We start from the raw sequence: 25,579 nt of genomic DNA, 5'->3' as shown, positions 1-25,579 counted from the left end.
CTGTTAAGTTCACAGTTCAATATATTACGAAATATATTTTCTCATGTGGCTCAACTGCGAATCCAAACTGATCTGACAGCGTTGGTCAGAAACAATTTCAAGGCGACATTAAAATACCTCATATTCCAATTAATTTACACTATCTACCTAGAATTGTCGATTAAGTACCTATATACTCAACAACATACAACCTCTCGCAGTTCGAGATGGTGGTACCGAACAGCGATCAACTCCTCGTCCTTTTCAAATCTAACGCAGCCGGTAGCAATTGAGGTCAAACACCTACATCTGCAGGCTTGCAACTCGCGATTGCAGCATACGCTTAAACATGGCATTCAAACCTGCGGTGTCTGGTCCCGTTCGACCTATACGAAAATAATGAACCGTAAAAGAGCATGGTCGAGAGTATATGATTTGAAAGTATTAGTAATATATACCGTTAATAGATGATAAACTATGAATGAACGGGCCTCCTAAATTCAACTCTACCACTAGGATAACATAAATGACTGTTTGTTGCACGTGACTTCGAGCATGGCTAAACGACAAGTGCTGTGCGGTCGGTAATGGTTAAAATAGCATCACTGAATCAACCTATGACATAACCACCCTGATCTTGTGGGTATGATAAGTATTTTTTTCTATTTCTTTTCTCCTCAAAATTTGTTTTGCTAAAATGCGCTAAGTGATGGTAACCTGTTTCTTTTGCACAGCCTAGTACTATCTACTTGGAGCATGATGATAGGTCTTGGGCTGTTTTTAAACTCTGAGAAGTGGGTCATTTTTTCATACTTCGTAGTAGACGAATTGGATTGTCCCACACTGAAACACTGAGGGCACATTTTTGCAAGCAGCAGTCCATCTGGAGCGGGGTAATTAACCGTCGGCGCCATCAGTGCAGTTATTTATTCACCTTTGAGCTGCCCACTGCCGGGTCACGTTCACACCACAGTGCATTGCAGTGGTTGTTGTGGCATCATTATAATGGGCACCCTTTCAATCATTTGGGGTTGATGATTAAGATGATTTCTATACTGAAGCTTCTAAGTTTACGCATGAGCACTGAAATTCAATACGTCACTTTTAATATTCTAACAGCGCAAATAGGGCGGGTGAGTCAGAAGTGGTGAAACGTAGACAATTTATTTATTAAAAGTAAATAAATACAATTTTCATACGTCAATCTATCTCTTTCAATCTCCTTTTTGGTAGAAAAATATTAAATACATCGTAATTAATTAAATTTTAAATTTTTCATAAACTTGTCCTTCATTAAGGGGGTAGTACACTCTGTAGATTTCAAAAATCGATTTTTTAGGTTTAAAAAAATGTTTGGAATGTCTATTTTATAGGAAATTTTAGCCGAAGTCCGTCCAACATTCATTTCGAAAGTAATAGGCCGAAACGCGAACCAAGGTCTTGGCCCGCGCTCCGACGTCTCAAAACTTCAAACGCGTTTTTCTCGAAACATTATTTTTCAAGTTGGCGTGGGTGATATCTCAAAAACTTTTCATCCGATTTGCAATCCGTTTGAAATAACATATCCTAAACTATTTTTTCACCAGCTGCGTACTTAGCCGATTTTCGATACCTCAAAAAATGCAATTTTTGGTGCACACTTTTGTCTTCAGTTTTCGTATGAACAAAATGACGTTATTTTCAAATCGTTCCCATTTTTTTTTAAATCAACATATCGAAAAAATCCTACTACGATTGAAAATGTATCTAAAAAACAAGAGATTTTTTTTAACCCGCCGCAAAGGAAAATTCGGTGGGCAGTGTCTGGCAGCACCGGGTGCAGTGGTCACGGGAGTGGTCCAATTGGAACGAAAAAAATCACCGCTAAACTACATTCATGAGTAAATAAACCTACGTATTTCCTTTTTTAACAGATGATGAAGATGAAGAAAGGCTATTTTTCGGGCCACCAGAGTATTTTACCCCTATAGGAACACTGTTCCAGTAGTAGTGGAAGTTTCTAACTTTGGTTCCTATAATAATGAAACGCATTGTTTTCTTATAGGAACCAATTTTTAGGGCTAATTTTTTTATATATGCAAATCTGCATTATTTTAGGAGAGCTACCGATTAAAAATAACCATTATTCCGAAACAATCCCCATACTACACCTATAGATACACTACTATTACACCTACCCTACCTACATAGTCCAGATGAAAGCAAGCAGTTCTGTTATAGGTTATTTGCAAAATCTTTAGAGTATCCTAGAAAGTTTAAATACAGTACGATTTTTATATAAAAAATAAACATGAGACGGGTATCATGTTGACGGAATATGGACAGACTTGTAAGTATCAAAGTAACATTCGAAAATCAGGTATCGTTTGCTAAACCATGGCCTTTTTAATTATTCGGTTAAACATTACTTATGGAGCTGTTCATAAGCTATGTAGCCATCTTAAGTGGGGATTAGCGAGTGTCAACGGTCCTTACACACTTAGATTATGTCACAGATTTTTATGAAATTTTACCGAAATCTCAACAACTGAACGTTCAGTAAACAGTTCGGTGATTTTTCACAGTTTTCCTCTAATTTTCACTGTTTATCTGGATCGCAATCGAACCTAGCCGCCCGCATCAGAGTACATCTACAAAAATTAGGATACATAAGGCTTATATCATTTTATCAGGAAAGAGAAAAAATATCTGGATAAATCCAAATAAATGAAGCTATATGGCAACCCTGCGCCCAAAATAAGACGGTCTCACTCAAATAAATAATAATGAATTTTGAAATTTCAAGTTGCAAGCAGCAATGTATGTAGATAACATGCCGTATAAATGGGTACCATGCACAAACGATATTGGATTTTTTCTTATGTATGAATTACCTTTAAAATATCGTTGGAACTCTTCACTGATTTGCTTTGATAGTTCTTCAAGAATTTCCTTTGAATCATTCCTCAATTTTCTAATTTCCTGTCAAGATTTTACAAAAATGAATTATGGTTTTGTAATATAAAATGTTCTTGTAATTTAAGAATTCTCTCTACAACTCTTCCCAATGCTTAATGGTTCTTACAAATACTCGTTTGAATTTATCTACATAATATTATTTAAATTCTCTTTGAATATTCCTATACAAAACATTCTAAGGTATCCATGGATACTTCTTAGAAATGTCCGAATCACTAGCGTGCGCAGCAGAGATACACAGCAACAAATAATTTTGATATCACATCAAAATGGATGCACTTCATGTGAGGTCAATACTGGAATATTGCAGCATTGTATGGTCTCCTTTTTCAATCACGCACGAAGAAATATTAGAATCCGTACAAAAACAATTTCTATTATACGCTCTTCGTAAATTAGGTTGGACATCATTTCCTCTTCCATCATATGAAGCACGCTGCATGCTTATAAACATACAAACATTAAAAGAGCGTCGTGAATATGCAATGGTTTCATTTGTAAACGATATCGTTTCGCAACGCATTGACTCCACAGAACTTTTATCAAAATTAAATTTCCATGCACCTACTCGGCAACTCCGAAATCGAAATTTATTTGCCATAAAACATCATCGTACAAATTATGCAAAATATGGGCCATTAAACCGCATGATGGCCTCTTACAATCAATACTGCGAAACCATTTACTTTACAATATTTTTACTCCATAAGGCATTATAACTGATAAAAAATAGGAAAGCTGACACTGCTTAATTTTTATTAAAGACAACATTATACTTTTAACCTTTTGTCCAAAGTTTACGAAATAAATAAATAAATTTAAGAAAACAAAACTGTATTCTAATATGTACTAGTCTACGTTGGTTGACGAAATAAATAAATAAATTACATAAGATTTTCGACATTATTGAAGTGCATCCTCTTGAATGAAATATTAAAAATTTATTTTTTGCTGTGTAGCAAACAACTGTCATACTGATCCCGTTAGTTATTTTGTTCATTTGATAGCTTTTTGGCCTTTGGAGCACTATAAATTGATACACATGGGTCTAACCAGTGTTCGGAAAAACTCAGGGAGGTTCAATGAATGAGATTTGAGAATGATTTTCCGAATACTGGGTTTAACACAGTCAAAGAGTAATTTAGAGCAAGTTTGAAAATAAGATATGTCCAATGTGATCCTGGGCACATGATATGATTTAATGGGTTTTCAAGTCAGAAACTGGCCACTTCCCTTGTGGTACAGGGAACATGTTGATCCTGGACGCTCAATATGACCACCATTGATCTTTTTTTTAATTCTCAGGCGATTTGAGGCATCCCATGATGAGATTAGCATGATTCAGGATGATAATAGACTCATGACTCATATTCACTGGAGGGACCACACAGTACCTTCTATTTTATGGGTCAGTAATTACTAAGAAACACGGCTTACTTTATTTCGTCACATACGTACATACACACATACAGTTCCCCCTAACTCTAAAAAAACACACATTATTTGACCTCGTCGAGCTGAGTTGATTAGTATACGAAACTCGGCCCTCCGGGCCTCAGATCAACCGTTGGTTTTTCAAGCGATATGTATACAGTTTTTTTGTAAGAAGGGTAAAAAATGTGTTCCATTGAATAGATAGCTTTTTTTTCCTTGATTTGTTTTCCGTCGATCTTGTTTTCCGTGCTGAGCACCCATGCTACCGACGCCAGGGAGGCAGCTCCCACACCTGGACCCTACCTATCGACTCATCAACTCATGAACCGGGGACCAACGGCTTTACTTCCCTTCCGAAGGAAGGCGTGATCACAGATGTTATGTCTCAGAACATCCCGGCGGTGCCGACTGGGATTGAACCCCGGCCTGCTGGCGTGAGAGGTAACCAAGCTTACCACTACACCACCGGCGCCGCTGAATAGATCGGTCTTAACTATTTTTTTATTAATTAGGGTAGAGTGCTACTTCGTCGTAATCGCCGATTTCCGTTCTATCGATCAGAAAAGATCAATAATATCAACGATTTCACCGTGCACAAATCAATAATACGTTTGTTCCGATGCGTTAGTTCATTAGCTACAGCATAAATCCTATTAGAGCGCATTATATAAATATTTACGCTCATTGTTCTCAAAACAAAAGTAGCGGTCCTCGCGAATCCCCTTTGTCTACGTTTATCCGTAGGACGAAGAAAATCTAATTGCGTTTCAATGCGTTAGGACAGAATAGAAACTCGTAGGACGAATTTAGAATCAAGAAACAGTATTAGATTTTAAACAATATTGGAACATTTTCTGACTCTTTATCAAATCCAACGGTACGTATGGAAAGGTGAATAAATTTAGAACTCATCTTTGACAGAAATATTAAATTTTTTGTTCGAACCCGTTAAAAAAAAGAGAGGTAAAGCGCGGGTTGTGCTAGTAGGACAGGAATTAGATCAAAAACCCTACTTTACGTTTGATAGCAATCACCTTCTATTCAAATATTAAAAAAAAACACATAATTAACTGTTTTATTCCTCGCGAAGAGAGTTCGTGATAGTTTATGTTTGGCTATTTCTGACGTTAATATATTTCGTGTCTGGATCTCCTTCCCAGGTCGTAAGTAATTATGTAAACAAATAATTTAAATGTAAATTTGTCGGAACTGCTAGCTCACCCACGCAAAGTACCACTACCATGAGATAGAATATTTTTTTACCTTTCTGTTGATAGTATTAGTTTGCGTGGTTGTTTATAAAAGTACTTATGACCATTTGGCTACTCATCATTGGATTTCAAGATCTGCTATTTTTTTGCGCGGTTCGTTTGAAAAATTATGTAAATTTCTGCAATATATTATTAACACATTATTAACACTAGATTTACCGTAAATTTATAAGATGTTCTTCTTCATCTTCTAGGCTTATTAATCTTAAGTAGCGAGTGTTTTTCCGGCTCTCAATTTAGTGTTCTAGATGCACTTCCACAGTTATCAATTGATAGCTATCTATGCCAATCATTGCATGAATTTGTATATTGTGTGGCAAGCACAATGATGCTGTATGCCAGGGTTGCTTCCACTCACTTCGCTATAAATTAATGATTTTCGGAATAATGAAACCATTAGATGATATTTTGTACTGGCAAATGACAAAAAGAGATTTGAAAGTGTTTTCCACATAAAAGTTGTCACTTTTTAGTTTCCGAAGGTCTCAATCCGCGATTTTAAGATTCGTGAGCACTCGCTCCTAGTGAACACTCATGCATAATAAAATCACTGATAGTGACTCTCTGAACGTGAAGCTTACAGGTTTTATGTGTTACTTCTTATTGTAACTTACAAGTACAAAATATCATTGTAACATCTAATTGTTATAGCGAAGAGATTGGAATCAACCCTGATCTATGCCCAGGGAAGTCGAGAAAATATCCAACCCGAAGGATTTTCTTGGCCGGACAGGGCATCGAACCCACCGCCTCCGGCTTGGTAATACCGTACATTTATTCACTAGACTATCTGAGGCCCTGATATTTCATGTAAATTTATGCACAATTTAACATTAAACAGCAGTGTTAGCTCAGCTTAGGTTAGACCGACTGCATACCAATGTTTTTTTTTCCTTGATTTGTTTTTCGGCTATCTTGTTTTCCGTACTGAGTACCAATGCTACCAACGCCAGGGAGGCAGCTCCCACACCTGGACCCTACCTATCGACTCATCAACTCATGAACCGGGGACCAACGGCTTTACTTCCCTTCCGAAGAAAGGCGTGATCACAGATGTTATGTCTCAGAACATCCCGGCGGCGCCGACTGGGATTGAACCCAGGCCCTTTGGAGTTTGAGGCAGTGCATTGATCAATATCAATGAAATTGCTTAATGAATCAACTGACTGGGGCTGGAAGTAACCGTCCATTCTGTACGAGGTTCAGTGACTCCATATTTTAAAGATCAATAACGGTGCCGACCACGTCCTTGCAATCAAGTGTGAGTAGGAAAGGAATATTAGAGTGGCATTTGCTGTATTAGAGATTAAACACACCTCTGCATCCCCACAAAGGTCACATACCAGGAGATTTTGTTAGTAGTTTGGGTTCGTTGGATCAGAAATCACCTTGATCAGTGATTCGATCGTAGTTTCAACATAATGTATTGTTTTCCGAAATAGATTTGTTACCTAAAATTATTTGAATTTTAGTGCCGTGATTGCGCTTAAACCAACACCCAAACGCTGATGCGCGCTTTCAAACAAATGACTTTGAACAGTTGTAACCTCGTAGAGTCAATATTTAATCAATCTGGTTATTATCAGGTTGTGCTTTTAGTTGATCAAATGAACTGAACCCTGAACTATGTCATCTGGATAAGCACCATATTGATTTATTTACTGTTCCAAACTGCTTCAATTACCATGCTTCGGAAGTTTGTTTTGTCATTAAATATCGTCCGTCTTCACCAAAATGGGCTAACAATCAAAGGTCAAGCTTATCACACCACACCGAAGAATAGTTGGAACGCACATTCAACGTCTGTTTATGGTATGACGTTTAGAGTAAACCCTCCATTTACGGGTGGATGATAATTTATGCAATCGATTGCAATATCTACACGCAAAACAAATATCTCTTACATCCAACGTAAGATTGGATTTATTACATCTTCTGCATATGTCTCATACAACAAATGTAATGGCAGTTATTGTAAGTTTTGAAAGCTCTCAATTATCAATTATTAATAAATTCTAGAAGCAACGGAATTAGCCAAAAATAAGAAGAAAATTGTATTCCTGATAGTTTAATGTAGTTTCGTTATGAATATAAGAAAACAATAAATGTGAAATGTAATTGTTTCTTTCCACCCTTTTTTTAAAATGAAAGATTTGTTAAAGAAAAAAAAATAACTAGAGTACCAAACATAAATATGAATCAATTAAAAATTTCAATTGAAGACCACTCCTATATAAGATACCTTTCTTCCATCCATCGACTTCTGCATACAACAATTCATGCTGACTTATTCGCAAATAAATTATAATTCCAGCATGCTGTCCCTAATTTAACAGTGGTGTATTAGTATCTGTCTAGAGCTGCTTGGTCATTACTGTTTGAATGTCTAAACTTTACTCAATTATGAATGCTTATGTATAAAAAAAGACACCGAACCATTGTTTTTGCCGCACAGCAACTGAGAATTGCAAATCAGTCACTAATTCTTTCGCTGTCTGTCATTAAGCGAACCGTTTGAGGCTTTGTCTGATTCGTCTGTTAGAAACCATCCATGGAGTCATAGATCCACAATTTGGCAATCTTATGATGTAAGGCTTCTGCATGGCAATAGTTTGCCGGCCCCGACCAGAAAGCATTTGATTGTCCGACAGCTCGCAGTTTGGAGTAGAAAGGTATAAGAATACCCACGCTGCATCGACTGCCCGGTTTTGGTGTGGTGAAACATCGCCAACGACGCGGACTGAAATTCATGTTTATGACCACCACGCTGCTAATATATTTATACGCAATGCATGGAAAACATCAAGCTCCTCGTCGTATGGCAAATTAATGCACGAAAAAACGACTTAACAGAATTTGCCATACAGCCCACTATGAAGGTATGCTTCGACTGCATTGCGATCCCAAAGACCATAATAAAGTACTTGTGAATCTTCTCCTGCCACCCGTCGTCGGCACATAAACAACACACAGGCCTGTCGGGCGCCGATATTGCAAAATGGACAAATGTTCCACTGGTTTAACCACAACATGCACCGTTCTTTCATTGAAATGGTCTAACTACGAAGAAAATGAAATTACTAGAGCATAATGATTATTTGTGACTGCACTAATGTGGTAACACTGAAAAGCTCGTTTGCCATTTGAATTTACGTCGTTATCTATATGTATAAATTTGTTATCGTATTATTTGATTTGTTGCTAAACGAGTGTTTAATTTGCTTTTTGTTTTTCTTTTACAGTTTCCTGGACGACCTGGATCGATTGGGAGCGAAAGATTATCAGCCTACTGAACAGGATATTCTGAGGACACGAGTCAAAACCACCGGTATCGTGGAAGTGCATTTTTCCTTCAAAAATCTAAACTTCAAGTAAGTAATATAATAACAATTTTGGTCCGGACACTTTTTAAAGTTGATTATCAATGCATACCATGCTCAAAATAGAACGTAAATTTTAACATTGTAGCATTGGTCAGAATCATCACACATGCTTATTATGTTGAAAATTAGACATAATAATCAATCAAATGTCCAGATAAACGAATCGTAAACAGTTTTCGATACTCCTTTCCGAATATTTTCCTGTCCCCATGGACGTGCACAGATTTATTTTCTATTCTAAAACCAAAAAGCCCAAGTGAGCGAAGTTTGTACTGCAGAGTGTCCTCGATCGGGTCTCTGTTGAATATTATTTTGGCTTGTCAATATTGTTGTATGCATACAACATATCCACATGCCCAGTGGAGCCCAGTGGGCATTGCCCACTCCGGTGGCAGAAACGTCATTCACCAAAATTTTGCTTGAAGCCAAAGTTGATGGTTCTTTGGCTCGAATCTAAGACAGCTGATGCAAACATTGAGAAATTATGCTCCGTCCACATAGATGTTTGATTTGTTGCGCGATAAAATAATCGTGATAAATGTTCAACAAGCGCTTGCATGTAGGAATTAAATATTAATTATATTAGTTTTTAAATTAGGCAAGCTAATCATGAAAAAATCAAGTTTCATTAATTATTATTCACATAAGATTTTTTAACGCATACGTGTCGTCAATGCACATATAAACATAGCATAAAAACTGTATGCTACAGTGCTGACACCACCAATGGTGGTGGCTTCAGCAACCCTCCTTCTTGGCAGAGGATTGAACATGCCGTGATTCATATTCTTCATAAATTCCGTTCTGGTTTACCGTTTTATTTATTTATCTAGGGTAAATCTCGGCTTCGGTAACAATTTGACTGTTTTCGACATCCAAACTATAAACGTTAATTTCACTATATTTTCCTATCAAAACACTTTGCTGAATGTATTCAAACGATTACATTTTACGACTGAGCAATCCAGTTACGCACTCGAAAATGTGGTTGATTTTGAGTTGCTGATAATTGAACAGCTGGTTAACACGCAGGTCAAATGGAAAGGTTGCCGAAGAAAAAGAGGCTGCCGACAATAGTCACATTCACCTGAGAAGTGTGGAGCGTAGTAAAAACTTTTTAAAACCCGTTTTGAACTATTCTGTCGATTGGAATGGATAGAATAGCAAGCAGCAGATAAATTTTAACAAACAAATACGTCATATGTGTGCGTGACTCCGAGAAATTGCTAATAGAAGTGTGGCCGCTGCTTAGATTGATGAGAATAAGTTAATTCCCCTAGTTATCTCATCTGACTATATGTCGTCTTAATGAAATTTAGATATTGGATGGCGAAAAGCAAAAGTGGCACAATACATATTTAGAAAATATAATTAAATAAGCTAAAGTCGAAGCATAAACATATATAATTGGCATTGTCCAGGAAAACCTCGTCGTCAAGTTGAATACGAAGAACATAAAAAAAATATGTTGGTAGCACTTCAGCTTTGAATGCAATGGAACACTCACCTATTGCATAATGCAATTTTTGCTCATCATTCTACGTCGAGTTGATGCATTTTTCAATTCAGTTCACCTCTCGTGTACACTCCGTTGAATTCGGATTCGAAAATCAGCCGTATAAATGGTGATATCGAAAACGTTGTAGAAACGGTTGAAGTTCGTATACATGAGTTTGATTGGATCGTGCAGGCCATAATTTGCTACGTGCGCGCTAAGATGTAGGAAATCCCTTTTTGGAATGATTTCTCTGGAGCATAAATTTGTAATTCTCCTAGCATACTAGGAAAGTCGATACCACCCAAAAATGCTTTAGCTACAAACAATGCCTGAGCGAAAGTGCGTCTACGTTCTAATGTATCAACGCCCAAAAGTTGACAGCGATGTTCGTAGGGCGGGAGATTGACAGGATCGTGCAATGAACGTTTTTTTAGCTTATGAAAAATGCATACTTTTGAAATATTTTTTTAGCTTATGAAAAATGCATACTTTTGAAATATTGAAAACCTTGGGCACACATCAAACAATATTTGAGACCTTTTAAATCGTTTACTGTGCATAAATTAAAATAAAAAAATCATGAACATAAAGTTCATTTTTTTTCTGATACAGGTTGCCTTACGATTTTTTTTTGATTTAGTGAATGCCGTTCGTTGAGTGTTCCTGGTTTGATCTTCGAAAACAAATCGTATGAAAAAAAATGTTCAGTCTTATAACAAGTTATAATAATTAACTACAAGAAATATGTCATCAAAATAGCCTTATAACATGTTAAGCCAGGCCAGCATTTTACTGCGACATGATTACCTGAGATTTGTAAATACTACTATCGAATACTGGGAACAGTGCTGCAAAATCTTGACCATACACGATGATACTGACAAAACAGCTTCGTTCGCTCATTCGAGCTAAAAGTCAGCTTCAAGGGAACCCATGTCAATTGTCAGTGACAATCCTGTCAGTGACAAACATGTTCAGTAATGAAATTAAATAAACTAAGCAAAACAATTCCATGGAACAGTTAAAGTGAACAAGCATCTATCTCGTTAACTGCCGGGATAACAATAATGTGACACAGAATGCTCTAAATTACACTATTTGTTACCAGGTGAATCTTTGACGATGTTTTTACTGAGAACATTTCTTCCAGTGACAATGCCAAATATAAAGATGATATCACGTGACGTCTTTCAATTACCATGACAAATCTCAGCACTGACTGGGAAGAATTCATATATACCAGTGGACTCTGAGGGGAAACAGTACAAACAAATAAGGATCCAGATTTGACATGTCAATCCGATGTCGAATCTTTGTCGGATCAATTTTAAGAAGTTGTTGACGGTATATCGGGCTCATGTCTGACGAATGTCTTATTAATTTCGGGTCATTACGAAGTTGGTATCTGTTAAAAGCGTAGTGGTGTCGAACATAAATAATGTTCATTGGATTGACTCAGGATTTCCGTCGGAATGTCGATCAAATTTCAATTTGTCCCCATGTTCTAGGGGCTGTCCATATACCACGGGGAGAGTTTAGTGTCCATGGTCCATACAGGTTTTTTTTTATTCGTATGGATGATTGTCGAGGAGTATTATTATTATTTATCTTTTTAGGGAGTGGCACGTAGGAGGAGTAGAGGTTTGAAACCTCTAAAACAAATTTCATGGGCCGTCCCTTTCACTCAATTGAATAACTTCAAGCTTTTCTCAATTGAAGATGCAAATCGTAATCCTCTATTCGAATGAGGTCTTTTCAATAGTGGTTCGTTGCTATACTAATTGTTGTTTAATATTTCCAATTGAATAAGAATTGGCAGCAATAATCTCATTAACTTTAACATTAACTTAGCGAATTATTTTATAATTTTTTATTTATCACGGTTGATATTATATTTTATTTTCTCAATCTATTTCCAGACTATTCGACGTCGGTGGACAGCGATCGGAAAGAAAGAAATGGATCCACTGCTTCGAAGACGTCACCGCCATCATTTTCTGCGTTGCCATGTCAGAATATGATCAGGTGTTACATGAAGATGAAACAACGGTAAGTGAAATTGATGACCCCTTTACCATCCGTCGTTGAACGCTATAAGTGTGACCTTCAATGACACACATAAAACAGTCTATTTCTCACGCTGCACCGGGTGGGGATCAGATTTAAACAAAACAAAGATCGATTGCATAAGCTACCAAAGAGTAACGAAACAGTGTGTAGAATAATATTCATTATTTGATGTGTATCACTAGCTGTTGTGCTGTGCAACGTGATGGTAATCTAACGTACCATTGTTTGCATACCATATAACGATGCCATGAGCAAGGTGTTTAAAAGTGCGGCATTGAAACCTGATCGTAATAATGAATGTGGCTGCCAAAATGTTAAACACGTGTTCCCTTCCCTTTGAGTTTGTGACTCGTAGGAACATTTTATGTTATTTTCTTAAAACCCACATGTATTGTCCTACACTCGCAAAACTTATTTCCTTGAAACAATTGACATGCATGACCAGATTCGTTTTCGAATTATAGAAATAATGTATTTTACTTAATATTTAAAACTTGTGACGTACTTGTGGTACATAGTTAAAATAACATCACGTTTTTATATGTAAAGAGAATTCAAACGTGCCTAGAAAATGAAAACCAAATCCTCTGCACCACCAATTAGGTAAACATTAATAATCTCTAGGTATTGACAAAACCATCACCGAATTCACAACAAAATGCTAAAGCTAACACCTACTGCGTGTCTTTTTTTATTTTAGCAGAAAATTAGTAATTTGATAAGTGTTAACAAGTACAACCATTTGTATTTCAACCAACGCGTTATGTGTTTGTACTTAAAATACATGGAATAAGCCATGTCGCCGAACGATATCACCAAGATATTAATTCCACAAAGCAAACCATCTTGCACAACCCCCGGGTGACTCACTCAATAGTAAGCGTTTAGCGGCTATCCTTTGTGTGTTGTTCAAAAGTTCAGGTTGCAACCCTCAGTGGACGTGACAATTGCACCCAGATTTCTAAACATCAGAAGGTACACTGTTTTAGTATCAATTTATATGGATATTACCTTTTCATTGAGGCCAGACCTTGTACCGTTTTAGCGAGCCCGTGTCTAATTTACATCTTTTTTGACAGTCGCTTATGACGCTTCACGCTGGTCAAATTCGCAGATTTTTATTTTCTTAAGTTCAAGCTACGATGTGTAACATTTGTAGCCATCGTATCCAACAATCGTGCTGCCTTCCAGATTGCACCGAGAGTAGCTCTATATGGTTGAATGGGTAAACATGACGCGTTTAAATTGAATCATTGTGGTCAATGCGTTAATGGTTTTCCATTGAGTACGTATGCTCGTTGGTTGCTTTATGATCTGTTGTACTTATGCGTGTGGCTTACGATGAATTAACACAAGCTGTCCATCGTCATGTCACACAAGATTGGTCATTATTTAATGGCATGAGACGGATCTCATTTGCAACAGGGATCATAAAAATAGAATGGTCGGCGACATAAATCATGTTGCACATTTTTCCAGCTTCAGTTCACCAGCTTATCTATCAATTCAACTATTTCTAAGAATTACTGATAATTTCTGGTTGTAAATAATAGGAAAATTTCCTTATCGTTGACACAATTTCTTTTAATCAAGCTCGTTCCTTCTAGAATCGTAAGTGTGTAAGTTTGGGAAATGCGTAAACTCGATTACACTTCAATGGACCCTGGTATTTTTTCAATAGTGTAAATGTTTACGATGCGCTATGTAAATACCCCTATTGTTTATACAAAACCTTTTTTTATTTATGGAAAATACGTTTCGAACGTAAACGAGAATAAGGGTGATAGGATACTGAACGGCATCCGTGAACTACATATGGGGACAGATTGTTTGCGGGTATACACGAGCAAATCCAAACCATGAGATCCCAATGCCGCTGAATGACCCGGAAGTACGGCGAAAAGCCAAAATATACCATATGTGCCAAAAGACCAGAATCCGACAAATCTGCCACAATGCCGTCCTATCGAGGATTTTTACGGTCTATTGAGTTCCATGGTATACAAGTATAATTGGAAGGCCAAGGACACCAAGCAACTCACCAACATGATCAAAAGCTGCATCCGGAAAATCGATGTGGCAGCCATTCAACGGTCATGTTTCAATATCATGGCTAAGGTGGGCCACACGGCGGACCATTCATTCTCATTTTTTTTTGTGGACACCCGTTAGTCACTTTAACACATTTTAGATCCTCTGGGCTTGTCTGAGGATTTGATTTCTGCTCGTGACTTTTAGCATGTGCGGCATGGATGCTAATCACTTCGTTTGGTTGTCCCTTGCATCATGTAATATTTTATGATCCTGGACATTTAGTAGGTTGCTGTATTTTGGAAAAAAAAAAATTGGTGACTGAGCCCTTCCACATTGAAGACGCTTAAGTTTTCACAACGTCGCACTACTATGCATGTGATTTTCCGTTATGTGCTATATCTGTAAATACTGATCATCTAGAACAGTGGCTCTCACATTTTTGTTGATTGCAGCCCACTTTGAGAAATTCCGAGAGAGTAGGCTGTGCTTTTGAACAAGTTTGACGTGCATTTTCTCCGCTGTGATTTTTTTGACGAGTAAAAAATAGGAAAATATATTTCGCCATATTTTTAAAACAGTATTAAATATCAACCATCACACCCCGGTCCAGAAGCCGTTAACAAGGAGTTCAAGAAGGAGCTCCGAAAACAAACTTCCCCACTAAACCCCCGACGTTCTTTCATTTGCGACAACGCCACGGAGAAGCGACCCACAAGTGCTGTTCCTGGGGACTCCTTTAGTGACATTTTATATTAGTTGTATCTGATCTGATATGAAAATATGAACACTACAATAAGATCACAGATCACAGACAGGAAATCCTCCCTGATTAAAATGTATCACCATGAATCAAGGTGTATTCAAGCAGAGGCAACATGTTAATTCAGTTGAAAAGTACCATCAGTACGAGGTGGAGAAAGCGGTCAAGGGCTTGGTGGGTATCAACCTGATTCAAGCACGAAAGGTGAACCAGATGCGCCATGCAATTTCATCCATTGCTCATGGATTCATTTGGTGAGTTCGTTCCTATTTATTTATTTACTTGTGATGATGATGGTCAACAGTGTTGAATAGTCACAAACAGCTGAAGAATCTGGTTTGAGCTTTCCATTTATTGAATTTAAATAGTTGTAAATTTAACTGCAAAGGCATAGACAAACAAAGATTTTGAGGGAACTATCATTTTATGTTCTGTTTATAGTCATACGTGCGCGAGTGTGTGTGTGATTTTTTGGCAAGGAGATTTTTTTAAAAGGCTGTGCGTGTGTGTGTGTGTGTTTTTTTTTAAATAAGGTTTAGGAAAGCTTCAAGAAGCCTGGCTTGTAGTGAAGTTGGCACGGTGTGGTATCCACTAGTTGCCTAGTGCAGCTCCACTAATATTCATTGTGTGTGTGTGTTTGTGTATCTATTATAAATCACTACAATCAGCATTAATTTACCAAAACGATCCCTGCTGCAAACCTTTCCCCACATCCAACATCCCAGTGATTTCTCATGAAGAAGAATTCTTGGTTTCCTTCACAGTGAGTATCACGTCAACACATTGCTTCCAATTCCCTATTTGACATGCATTCGGACACGGCCGGCGCTGGTATTGCTAAACATTAGATCTCCAGAATTTTTATGCATTGAGGATGAATGTTAGTCCCAAACATCATCTGTTGGTTCTCTGTATAAATGCAGCTAATCTGGCATTAACAGAGCAGCAACCGTGGGCGGACAATCATGCTCATGCTCATGCAGCCCACTTTGAGAAATCCCATAAGCTCGTGACCCACCAAAACTGAATCCCACCGATGCCCGTAGATATTTTCACAAATTTTCTCACACACACACGTCTCTTACCGATGCTATGTGCTTATCTCTCAGTATCTTCTAACATTCTCATAAAACTGAATACCAATAATGTTGTAAGGCCATATTCACGTTAAAATCTCATAAATAATTTTAAAACGTCAAAAAAATTCATTCATGTTTTCCTAAAACCTACAACACAGAACTGGCATTTAAACAGCTTAAAAATGGCTTATACTTTCAAAACTGGCATTGAAGCGCCAAAATGGTCGTGGAATTGCCAAAATGTCCTAAAAACGGCACAATAGTTCTGAATTTAAATGATAGTAACAATCTTGAAAACAACAAAACAACCTTAAAACGCCCAAATATCCTATTAATTTTTTAAAACATATGATCAAGTTATCTGAATGTCTGCAACCCACCTGAGGGTAGTGTTGCTGCCTTAGGAAAAGTTGTTCAGGTGACCAAAAACTTTCCAGAATGGTGGACACACCCGAAATAGTACCACCGACGAACCGACATGCCACTGGAGCATTTCGTTTGTCCGCAATTCAATTTGGCAAATGATCGATTCGATCTGTCAAACGGGCGATCAGATCTGTCAAATGAGTCAATATGAATTTAACGTATGTTCGGGTCCTTGCTCATGATATGACGTGATCTTATGACTAGATGGCGGTAGTGTTTAACGTAATTTAAATTTGGCGTCTCGGGCAAGATTTTGAAATTAGCTTCTATGAGCTGTCACGGCGGTTCGTCGGTGATAGTACTTCCGTCACGAAAAGTTGCTGCGACTTGATTGTGACTGAAATATGTCGCATAGAAATTTCCAAACCCATTTTGCGACAGGTTTTGTGCTATTGTGGATTAGTTCACAATTTGCTCGCAACTTGGAGCTAATGACGGATCGTTGATTCACAAATCTTTCAAATATATTTCATTTAAATAGGGAAAATGACGGCTTCGGCATGACAGACTATTTTCGGAAACCCAAATTCAAACGCTAATTTCACTGGATTTTCTTTTCGAAAACACTTCCTTGAATGCATTCAAACGATTCTTTAGGCTTTCAGCTTCAATTTGATTATATTTTTACCACTGAGAAAAATCAATCTAGCAGGGTTTTCTTGAAATGAAACACACGCACTACAAACTGCTGCTGATTTCGAGTTGCCGATGAAAGCACAGCTGTTTAAGACGCAGCTCAAATAGAAAGGTTGCCGAATAAAAAGTCGCTCTCACTAGAGAAGTTTGAAGCTTTGTAAAAGCGTTTCTGCACAGAAATTCAAAACAACCCAAAATTAAGTTCTTTTCACTCATCTCCCATGTTCCGTACGATAAGCCAAATTTGGGTAAACCGGCTCAAAGTAGTTTGCATTTAAGGACGGCAAAAAAAATTACCCATCGCTAAGTTATTTTCAATTTTTTCTACCCAAAATTAAGTTCAATTAACTCAAATTTGGGTATATCGCATATTACTCAATTTTGGCTTCTTGTACGGAACTAGACGGTTGAGTCGAATCTTTCGTTCTATTTTTGACAACAAAAGCGAGAGGAAATGAAACGGGCAGAGGTCAAATAACTCAAATTTGAGTTTAAAAAACCCAAGCGGTGGGTAGTTTTGTTTTTCTGTGTGAACAGTTTTTGACAATTATTTCGACTGAAATTGTTAGAGCAGCCGACAGCAAAAGATTGTAAGCAAACCAATACTGCATATGTGTGCGTTCATGAGAGAAAAATGCTATAGAAAGATGGTCGCTGCTTACACGGTAAGGAAAAAGTACCCAAAAGTAAGTTCTTTTCACTCATCTCGGCACTATAGTGCAGGAACCCAAAAGTAGGTAAAGCGGACCAAAGTAGTTTTCATTTACTTGTGTGCAATTCGTATGGAATTTTCCACTAGCTTTCTACCCAATAGTAAGTTAGTTGTACCCAAAAGTAGGTAAATATGATTATACTCAACGTTGAGTTCCCACACTTTACTACCCCTGTTGGGTGGTTTTGCTCCTCCGTTTTTGACAACATTAGAAGGCGAAAAGGAGACAAACTAGTCAAAAGTGGGTAAAAGTGAACTGACCATTGGGTACTTTTTTCTAACCGTGTAGGTTGCCGAGAATACGCAAATTCCCCTACACGAAACGAAAATCAATTATTATATTCATGTGTTTCACTTATACATTTTTGCCAAAACATCAGCCTTATACATTCCATAAGACAAACCACATATGTCCTATAAGAATGCATAAAAGGTATGTGTGACCGCTTATACATTTCATTTGACACATCATCTTCATTAACTTTTTGCAAGGCGTTTGCTTATTAGTTGACTTATACATTTTATGAATAATCAGTAATAGAAATTTGCCAAAAGGTATAAGGAGATTTCTATCCGTGTAGATGGTTTTGAATGTTTCTGTGGAAGCACCTGGAAAAAGTGGATTCTTGGGCTAGCAATACAGACATTTTTTTGAGTGACGTTCTATAAAAAGCACTCAATTTTGAAGCTATGATGAAAGGCAAGCCTTTTTTAAGTACCTACAATAATTACAGGACTGGAGACAGCAACTTCCTAGATGGCCAGGATTTTAAGGATATCCTATGCCGGACATGTACACTAGCACCGCGTAGTGAAAGATTTCGTAATTTCTCTTTCTTTACAATTAATTTAATTGAGAAGCTCCATCGTGGGAGCTTTACAGAGCCGTGATTCAATATTGAATCTAAATGTAGCAAGATTTAGGTTGAATACTTGCAGTTTACTCGAGGTTAGAAGGATACATTGTTGGAGGATGGGATCATGAGTACATGGTCTCATCGGAGAGTTGCCACCTGTGTGCTAAAGTTCCGATGTCGTATGCCGAAGTATGAGTGAAAGTTCCAGTTAGGAAGTAATAAGCAAGTCGATTTTTTTACTGATGACTCGTTTCCAAAAGGCTTCTGTATTCATAGCAAATTGTAGAACCAAAAAAAAAACAATTTGTAAAATTGCAACAGGCTACAATTTCGGGGAGAAAACAGTCAAATTACTTTTGAGCACTTCTGTATGTTTTTGAATCTATGGTTTAAAGCAAAACTTGATCTCACAACTTTTCCAGGATTTAAAGGTGCACCGGTATGATAATTCAAATCTTTCCACTTCTTTTCTTGCAGAACCGTATGCAGGAATCGCTGAAGCTTTTCGACTCGATCTGCAACAACAAGTGGTTCACGGATACCTCAATTATTCTGTTCTTGAATAAGAAGGATCTCTTCGAAGAGAAAATTCGGAAAAGTCCACTAACAATCTGCTTCCCCGAGTACACTGGTAAGTGAACCCGAAATATTTACGTTTGAGCAGGGTATTAACATGGTTTTTTTTTTATTCGAATGAAACAGGTGGCCAGGAATACGGCGAAGCGGCGGCGTACATCCAAGCGCAGTTCGAGGCTAAGAATAAGTCCACATCAAAGGAGATCTACTGTCACATGACCTGTGCAACGGATACCAACAATATCCAGTTTGTGTTCGACGCCGTAACCGATGTTATCATAGCCAATAATCTGAGAGGATGTGGTCTGTACTAAGAAGTCCAACACTGGGGCTGTGGTTTGAGCAAACCTCCTGTTTTTGTTTTTCGTTTTTTTGTACTATTATGCATTAATTGGGAAATGGTCAGATGTGGACGACGGTATTTATTACAAATTTGACTATAAATATTACAAAGTATATAGAAATGCAAGAATCAAGAGGAAAAGTTTATATTAGGATGGAGTTAGGCAAGTCAGATAGGGAACAGTAAATTGTTTGAGTGGTCTCATTAGGACAAAGATGAGCTTGAGTGTCTTTTGCTTGGGACACAGATTTGATTGCAGATGAGATTACTAGAGAGAAAGTGTAAACAAACGTTGGAAGGTGGAGTTAAAAGTATGAATATCAGTGTTCATGAAAAAGTACATATTTTAGTATCCTTTCGATTAATTGTAATCAGACACAACACATTCACGCTTGCATGCCCCTGGACGATTCACGACGATGCGAAAGTATTTTTACTGCAAAACGTGACGTGGGATGACTAATCCATACCCCAGATCATCAGGAGCAGCAAGTGCTGAAGAAAAGCAACATTAACGCAACTATTAACACAAGATTCACTTGAGCGCTCATATAATTAAAGTTATACAACATAATAAGTATAGACGCAGAAGCAAATCGTACTCATACAAGAACCAATTTTCTCGTACAAGTATCCGCATAAATTAGATCTATTTGTATTTTTTATACATCTTTGTCCTGGATAAATGGTTTATTTATTTTGTATATTTTACCCAACACATGACGAGTAACAGATCTACTTTTCTATTTATATTTATTTATGTAACCGAAATGGCTACACTTGATTTTAGCACAAAACAAAACTATAACGCTTTCGACGGTAGTCCTTAAACAGCAAGTCAGGCGAACGGGATTTGATCAAAGCAACCCAGATGCGAGGCACAAACGCAATCCAATCGCTCTAGAAGCAGTATGCCATGCCATAATATTTCGTTTTTGCAGGCGTTGTAATAAGGGTCTGTAGTTTGTAAATAGCTTTATAATTTAAAGATTATAATCATTAAACATACCCAAAGATAGAATGCGATAGTAGTAAAAACAAACACTTCAATCACGCACATTTATTTATTGCAAGCATGACATGGTCATTTCGCTTTTCCTTTCATACTTTATAGAGAATACTTTCACAGTTATAGATCACTATCGGAATAACAGCTTGGACAAAATCGCAAATGGCTATAGTTTGAACAATTTAGCAAACACATACATTCCTGTCTTAGGTTTTCACTTATTTCATGCATTGTGCACCACAATCGTCCAATCGAAAGTCAGCAGTGAAAAAATCTAGATCAACATTTGAAATAGGCGGAACAACCCATCGTAAACAATGGCTTTAAACGTAACTTTATCAAGAACCAAAACACACCAAAGTCAGATTGACAACATTTGATAGAGCCATCTTGCTTTACCGAATTGCATTGTTAGTTTGCGTGAGTTTGTTTGATTCTCGAGAAATATTATAAGTTTATTTTCCGCCTATTTCAATTGTTGGTCTAGAAATAGCAGCAATAGAACATTTTCCCCGTGGCAAATACCAACAACATCGAGTACAAAAAACAAAGAACAACAAAATCAAACAAGAGACAAGTATTATTCTTCGTACATTCCTTGGTGTACAGAAAACATTTGCCCCACGGCCGGAAATTTGATAACAATCCATCAAGCTATGCATGCCTGATTCTTTCAGTATTATTTATCCTTGCGCCAATACCATGCTCGGTAGGCCAAGATGGAAATGAGATGCTTTTCCAGCATTTCAAGTTGCACACTAGAACGCACGTAACAGTTTCTAAAACTTCTGACAAACGATATGCTTGAAGGACATTTGTTGGTTAACTAGTATCATTCTCCATTGCAATCAACGTGTTTGCGAATAATCATACGCACAGGAAAATAGTTAAATTATGAGCCACTGAGGTTGAAATTCAGTTAAACAAAAAAAAAACCTTTGACTCTGATATGGGACAACTTTGCATAATGTTATACCTACGTTACTTAACGCACAACACGCCAAATCATGCCGCTTTTTCGTAGGATTCATGAAGCCGAATACAGTTTAGAAAAATGAGATCAATGCCAGCACACATTTTATGCATAACTAAAAGAGGAAGAACCATGACATCATTTGTGCCAATTTTGTAGGGAAAATGTATGTTTGTACTAGATTTTGTACGTTACTACACACATGTCCTACTTGTCGTTCTCATAGAAATAATCTAGTGACAACTAGAAATGAAATTCCTTTACAAAAACCAACAAATCCGTTTTATGAAATTCATCTCTTGTAGCTCTCGTGATAGCTCCGTTTCGATCTAGTTACACTCTGTCGAACGTCGAGTACATACCCAAGTGAAACAAACACCGATGAAACGACCAAAACAATATTTAAGAAAAATGAATAATAACTTCGTACAAATGAAACATGTGTTAGAAATCAACCATAAGATGTAATCTCTATTTTTTCTAAACTGTTGCATTGCGTTGTTAGAATTGTACGTAAATTATCAGCTTTAATTATCGGTTTCAACTGATTTTGACAATCGTTCCACTTGTTGGTTTAATTGTAGTACAACACAGATGCGATTTTTTTTGTATCAGTTCGTGAATAAAAGCCATATGAACACAGCAGCCGAGAAACTCGAGACACATCGCGCGACAGGCAAATCACTGATCTTTTTCAACATTCTAAAACTCGCTCTAACTTTGCGAAATCGAAAAAAAAAATCTAACCAAAATTGAAATCTAGTCATCGCAGCTGAATCTATTACCAAATCTTCACTTGCGGCAAATAAAAAATGGCGCAACCAAAACAATTAGATTTAGTTCGATTCAAACAGACGCCGATTCGTTTTAATAATATATTTAAAAACCAAAGCCATTATAAATACACGATCAAATCAATAATCTTTGTTGATTGATGCTTTCGTGATTAATTTATCATTTATGACATTGTACTTTCGTCAGAAACAACACTGTTCACTAAAACTTTGATCTACTATCAATACAACATAAGATGGTAATCTTGCGCATTTAGCTAAATAATACAAAATCCATTCAATGCATAATTTCCAAATAATGCTGCTATTATAAAACCAATTGAAAAATAAAATAAAAGTTAGTATATATTTGACGAAATATATCCGCTTACAAAACATTATTAGTATATTTTTTGAAAACAAACCTAAGTAGTAGAAAGAACGAGAAAGTAAAGCATAGTTTTAGTAGCTTAAAAAAGCAAGTCATAACAAACAAAATACAAAAAAAAAACTATCGAAAGATTGAAAGGAAAAATTCTAGAATAGTACTGTAAAATACAGAGAATAAACTTCAAACCTCCAACAACAACAAAAAAAAAACTTATATCAAACAACATCATCTCCAAATCAAAGAGATAAACAATATGAAAATTCAAATGAGACGAATGATTAATAAAGTAAAAGTACCCAAATTACTAAAAAAAAAACAAGCGTTAGAAATTAGGCTCTAAAATACCGAGCCTGTTGGATCAATTTTTCCAAACGGCACATTATTTATTTCTTATCTGATGGTAACAAAGGGGGAAAAATCGTGAAACCAAGTTGTCGATGCACTATTTAAAAAAAAATGAGAATGATAAGAATACGTTTAGTGAACAAAGCAAAATTTAACTATGTAGTCATAAATCGAAACAAAAAATGAAACAAAACAAAACGTAGATATAAAATCAAACAAATACATGAAAAACAATACACACAAACGTGGTTAAAATCAGCAAGAGAAAAGCAACAAAACTAGACATTCATCATCATTGCATTATTATTCAAATAAAACCGCAAAAGTGAATCATACACAGTTTTTTTCCTTTTTGAAAAAAGCAACAAATTGTTAATGAAGAAAAAGAACAACACGCAAAACAAAACAAAAAGTAAAACGATCATAAGCTATACAACCTTAAAAAGTAAAAGTAATATAATATTAATTGATAAGGGAAATAGTTCAGAAAAAAAAGAAATCAAGTAAAATGAAAGTCAGTAAAATAGCGAAACAAAAACAACTACTTGAAGCATCACTCTGTACGAAAAAAAAGAAAGAAAAAAGAAATACAATAGAGTTGCAAAAAAACAACACTTTAATGAGAACAGACAAAAAGGTAAAATATATATTTAACTTAATGTGTATGTAATTTTATGTGTGATGTAAAAAATCGGAACAAATAAATGCGTTTTAGCCACTAAAGTCATAAAACTATCTAGAAATGAATTGCCTTCTTCACTTGCTTTATCACAGCTATTTTATCAAATTTGTTCTTTTTTATTGGAAATGTTCAACTGTCTTAAAATAAATCTCTATGGAGCCAAAACATTTTACAATTGACTATAATAACATTATTCCGATGCAGTGTTGAATTGGGGTCGAGGTGAGTTCCCAAGGTGACGATATGCAGCGTGTTTTCTTCGTTCCGTTTGTGTTGATCGCCAGCCGCTTGATATCCTCGTTATCTTCTTTCCGCTCTGCCTGTATTCTTCGATTCCAAACTTGTAGTAACGATGCACCTCCTGCAGGGTGCGAATAAAAACTAAGAACCGCTCTTAGGAAGTTCACCAAGTACCGCACAATATCCCTTCAACGTCACTATGTCAGGATCAATCACGCATACAAACGAGTTGCGAAACGCTGCTTTCTTCAGTATCGACGTGGATTGCAGAGAAAGCTTAAGTCACGTCCCAAGCAGTTTTGGAAGTTTGTCAACGAACAACGTCATGAAGCTGGTCTGCCGTCGTCTATGACACATAATGGTCACGTGGCCTCATCTACGCAAGATATCTGTCAGCTGTTCTCTGAAAATTTTGCTAGTGTCTTCACGGACGAGAGACTAAGTGACGACCATGCCCCACTGGCTGCCAGTTACGTACCACTCTCTGGCCAAACCATGAGCAGAATTGACATCAATCCCGAGATGTTTTTCAGGGCTTCCTCGAAACTCAACTCGTCGTACAATCCGGGTCCTGACGGAATTCCATCGGCGTTCCTCAAAACGCACTTGAACAGTTTGTTGTCTCCACTGCTGCACGTTTTTCAACGGTCTGTGGACGTCGGTGTTTTCCCATCCTGTTGGAAGCTAGCGCACATGTTTCCAGTACATAAAAAAGGCAACAAACAGGACGTAGGCAACTACCGTGGCATTACTTCACTTAGCGCTGGTGCTAAATTGTTCGAACTCGTTGTTATGAAACCGTAACTCGCTCACTGTAAGCCGTATATTAGTATCGACCAGCATGGTTTCATGGCTGGTCGCTCCACTGCCACTAACTTGCTGTGCCTTACTTCCTACATCTCTAACATCGGATCGTGCTCAGACGGATGTCATTTATACTGACTTATCTGCTGCCTTCGATAAATTGAATCACCGCATATCAATCGCTAAACTGGACAGGCTTGGTATCCACAGCTGCATTTTGCAATGGTTTCAGTCGTACCTCACCGATCGCTATCTTACTGTTGTCATTGGCGATCACCAGTCCCGTACGTTCGCTGCCACATCCGGCATACCCCAGGGTAGTCACCTGGGACCGCTGAATTTCCTG

At 37.1% G+C, this 25,579-nt stretch overlaps 1 protein-coding gene across 3 annotated transcripts in view; it reads left to right on the top strand.

The window, feature by feature from the left end:
• The window catches only part of Galphao (G protein alpha o subunit), a 147,937-nt gene extending 123,687 nt beyond the window's left edge, over positions 1 to 24,250 (top strand). For all 3 annotated transcript variants that reach the window (XM_065221699.1, XM_065221698.1, XM_065221700.1), the window contains exons 6-9: positions 8,885 to 9,013; positions 12,443 to 12,572; positions 19,575 to 19,728; positions 19,800 to 24,250. In XM_065221699.1, the coding sequence (XP_065077771.1) occupies positions 8,885 to 9,013; positions 12,443 to 12,572; positions 19,575 to 19,728; positions 19,800 to 19,987 (601 nt within the window). In that variant the 3' untranslated portion in view covers positions 19,988 to 24,250. The remainder of the gene's footprint in view (positions 1 to 8,884; positions 9,014 to 12,442; positions 12,573 to 19,574; positions 19,729 to 19,799) is intronic.
• Positions 24,251 to 25,579: the final 1,329 nt, after the last annotated feature.

This window comes from Ochlerotatus camptorhynchus, unplaced genomic scaffold (assembly GCF_037179485.1).
Source record: "Ochlerotatus camptorhynchus isolate MF236.1 unplaced genomic scaffold, CSIRO-AGI_Acam_v1.1 ptg000146l, whole genome shotgun sequence".
NCBI classification, from domain to species: Eukaryota; Metazoa; Arthropoda; class Insecta; order Diptera; family Culicidae; genus Ochlerotatus; species Ochlerotatus camptorhynchus.
This window is presented reverse-complemented; position numbering and strand designations above follow the sequence as displayed.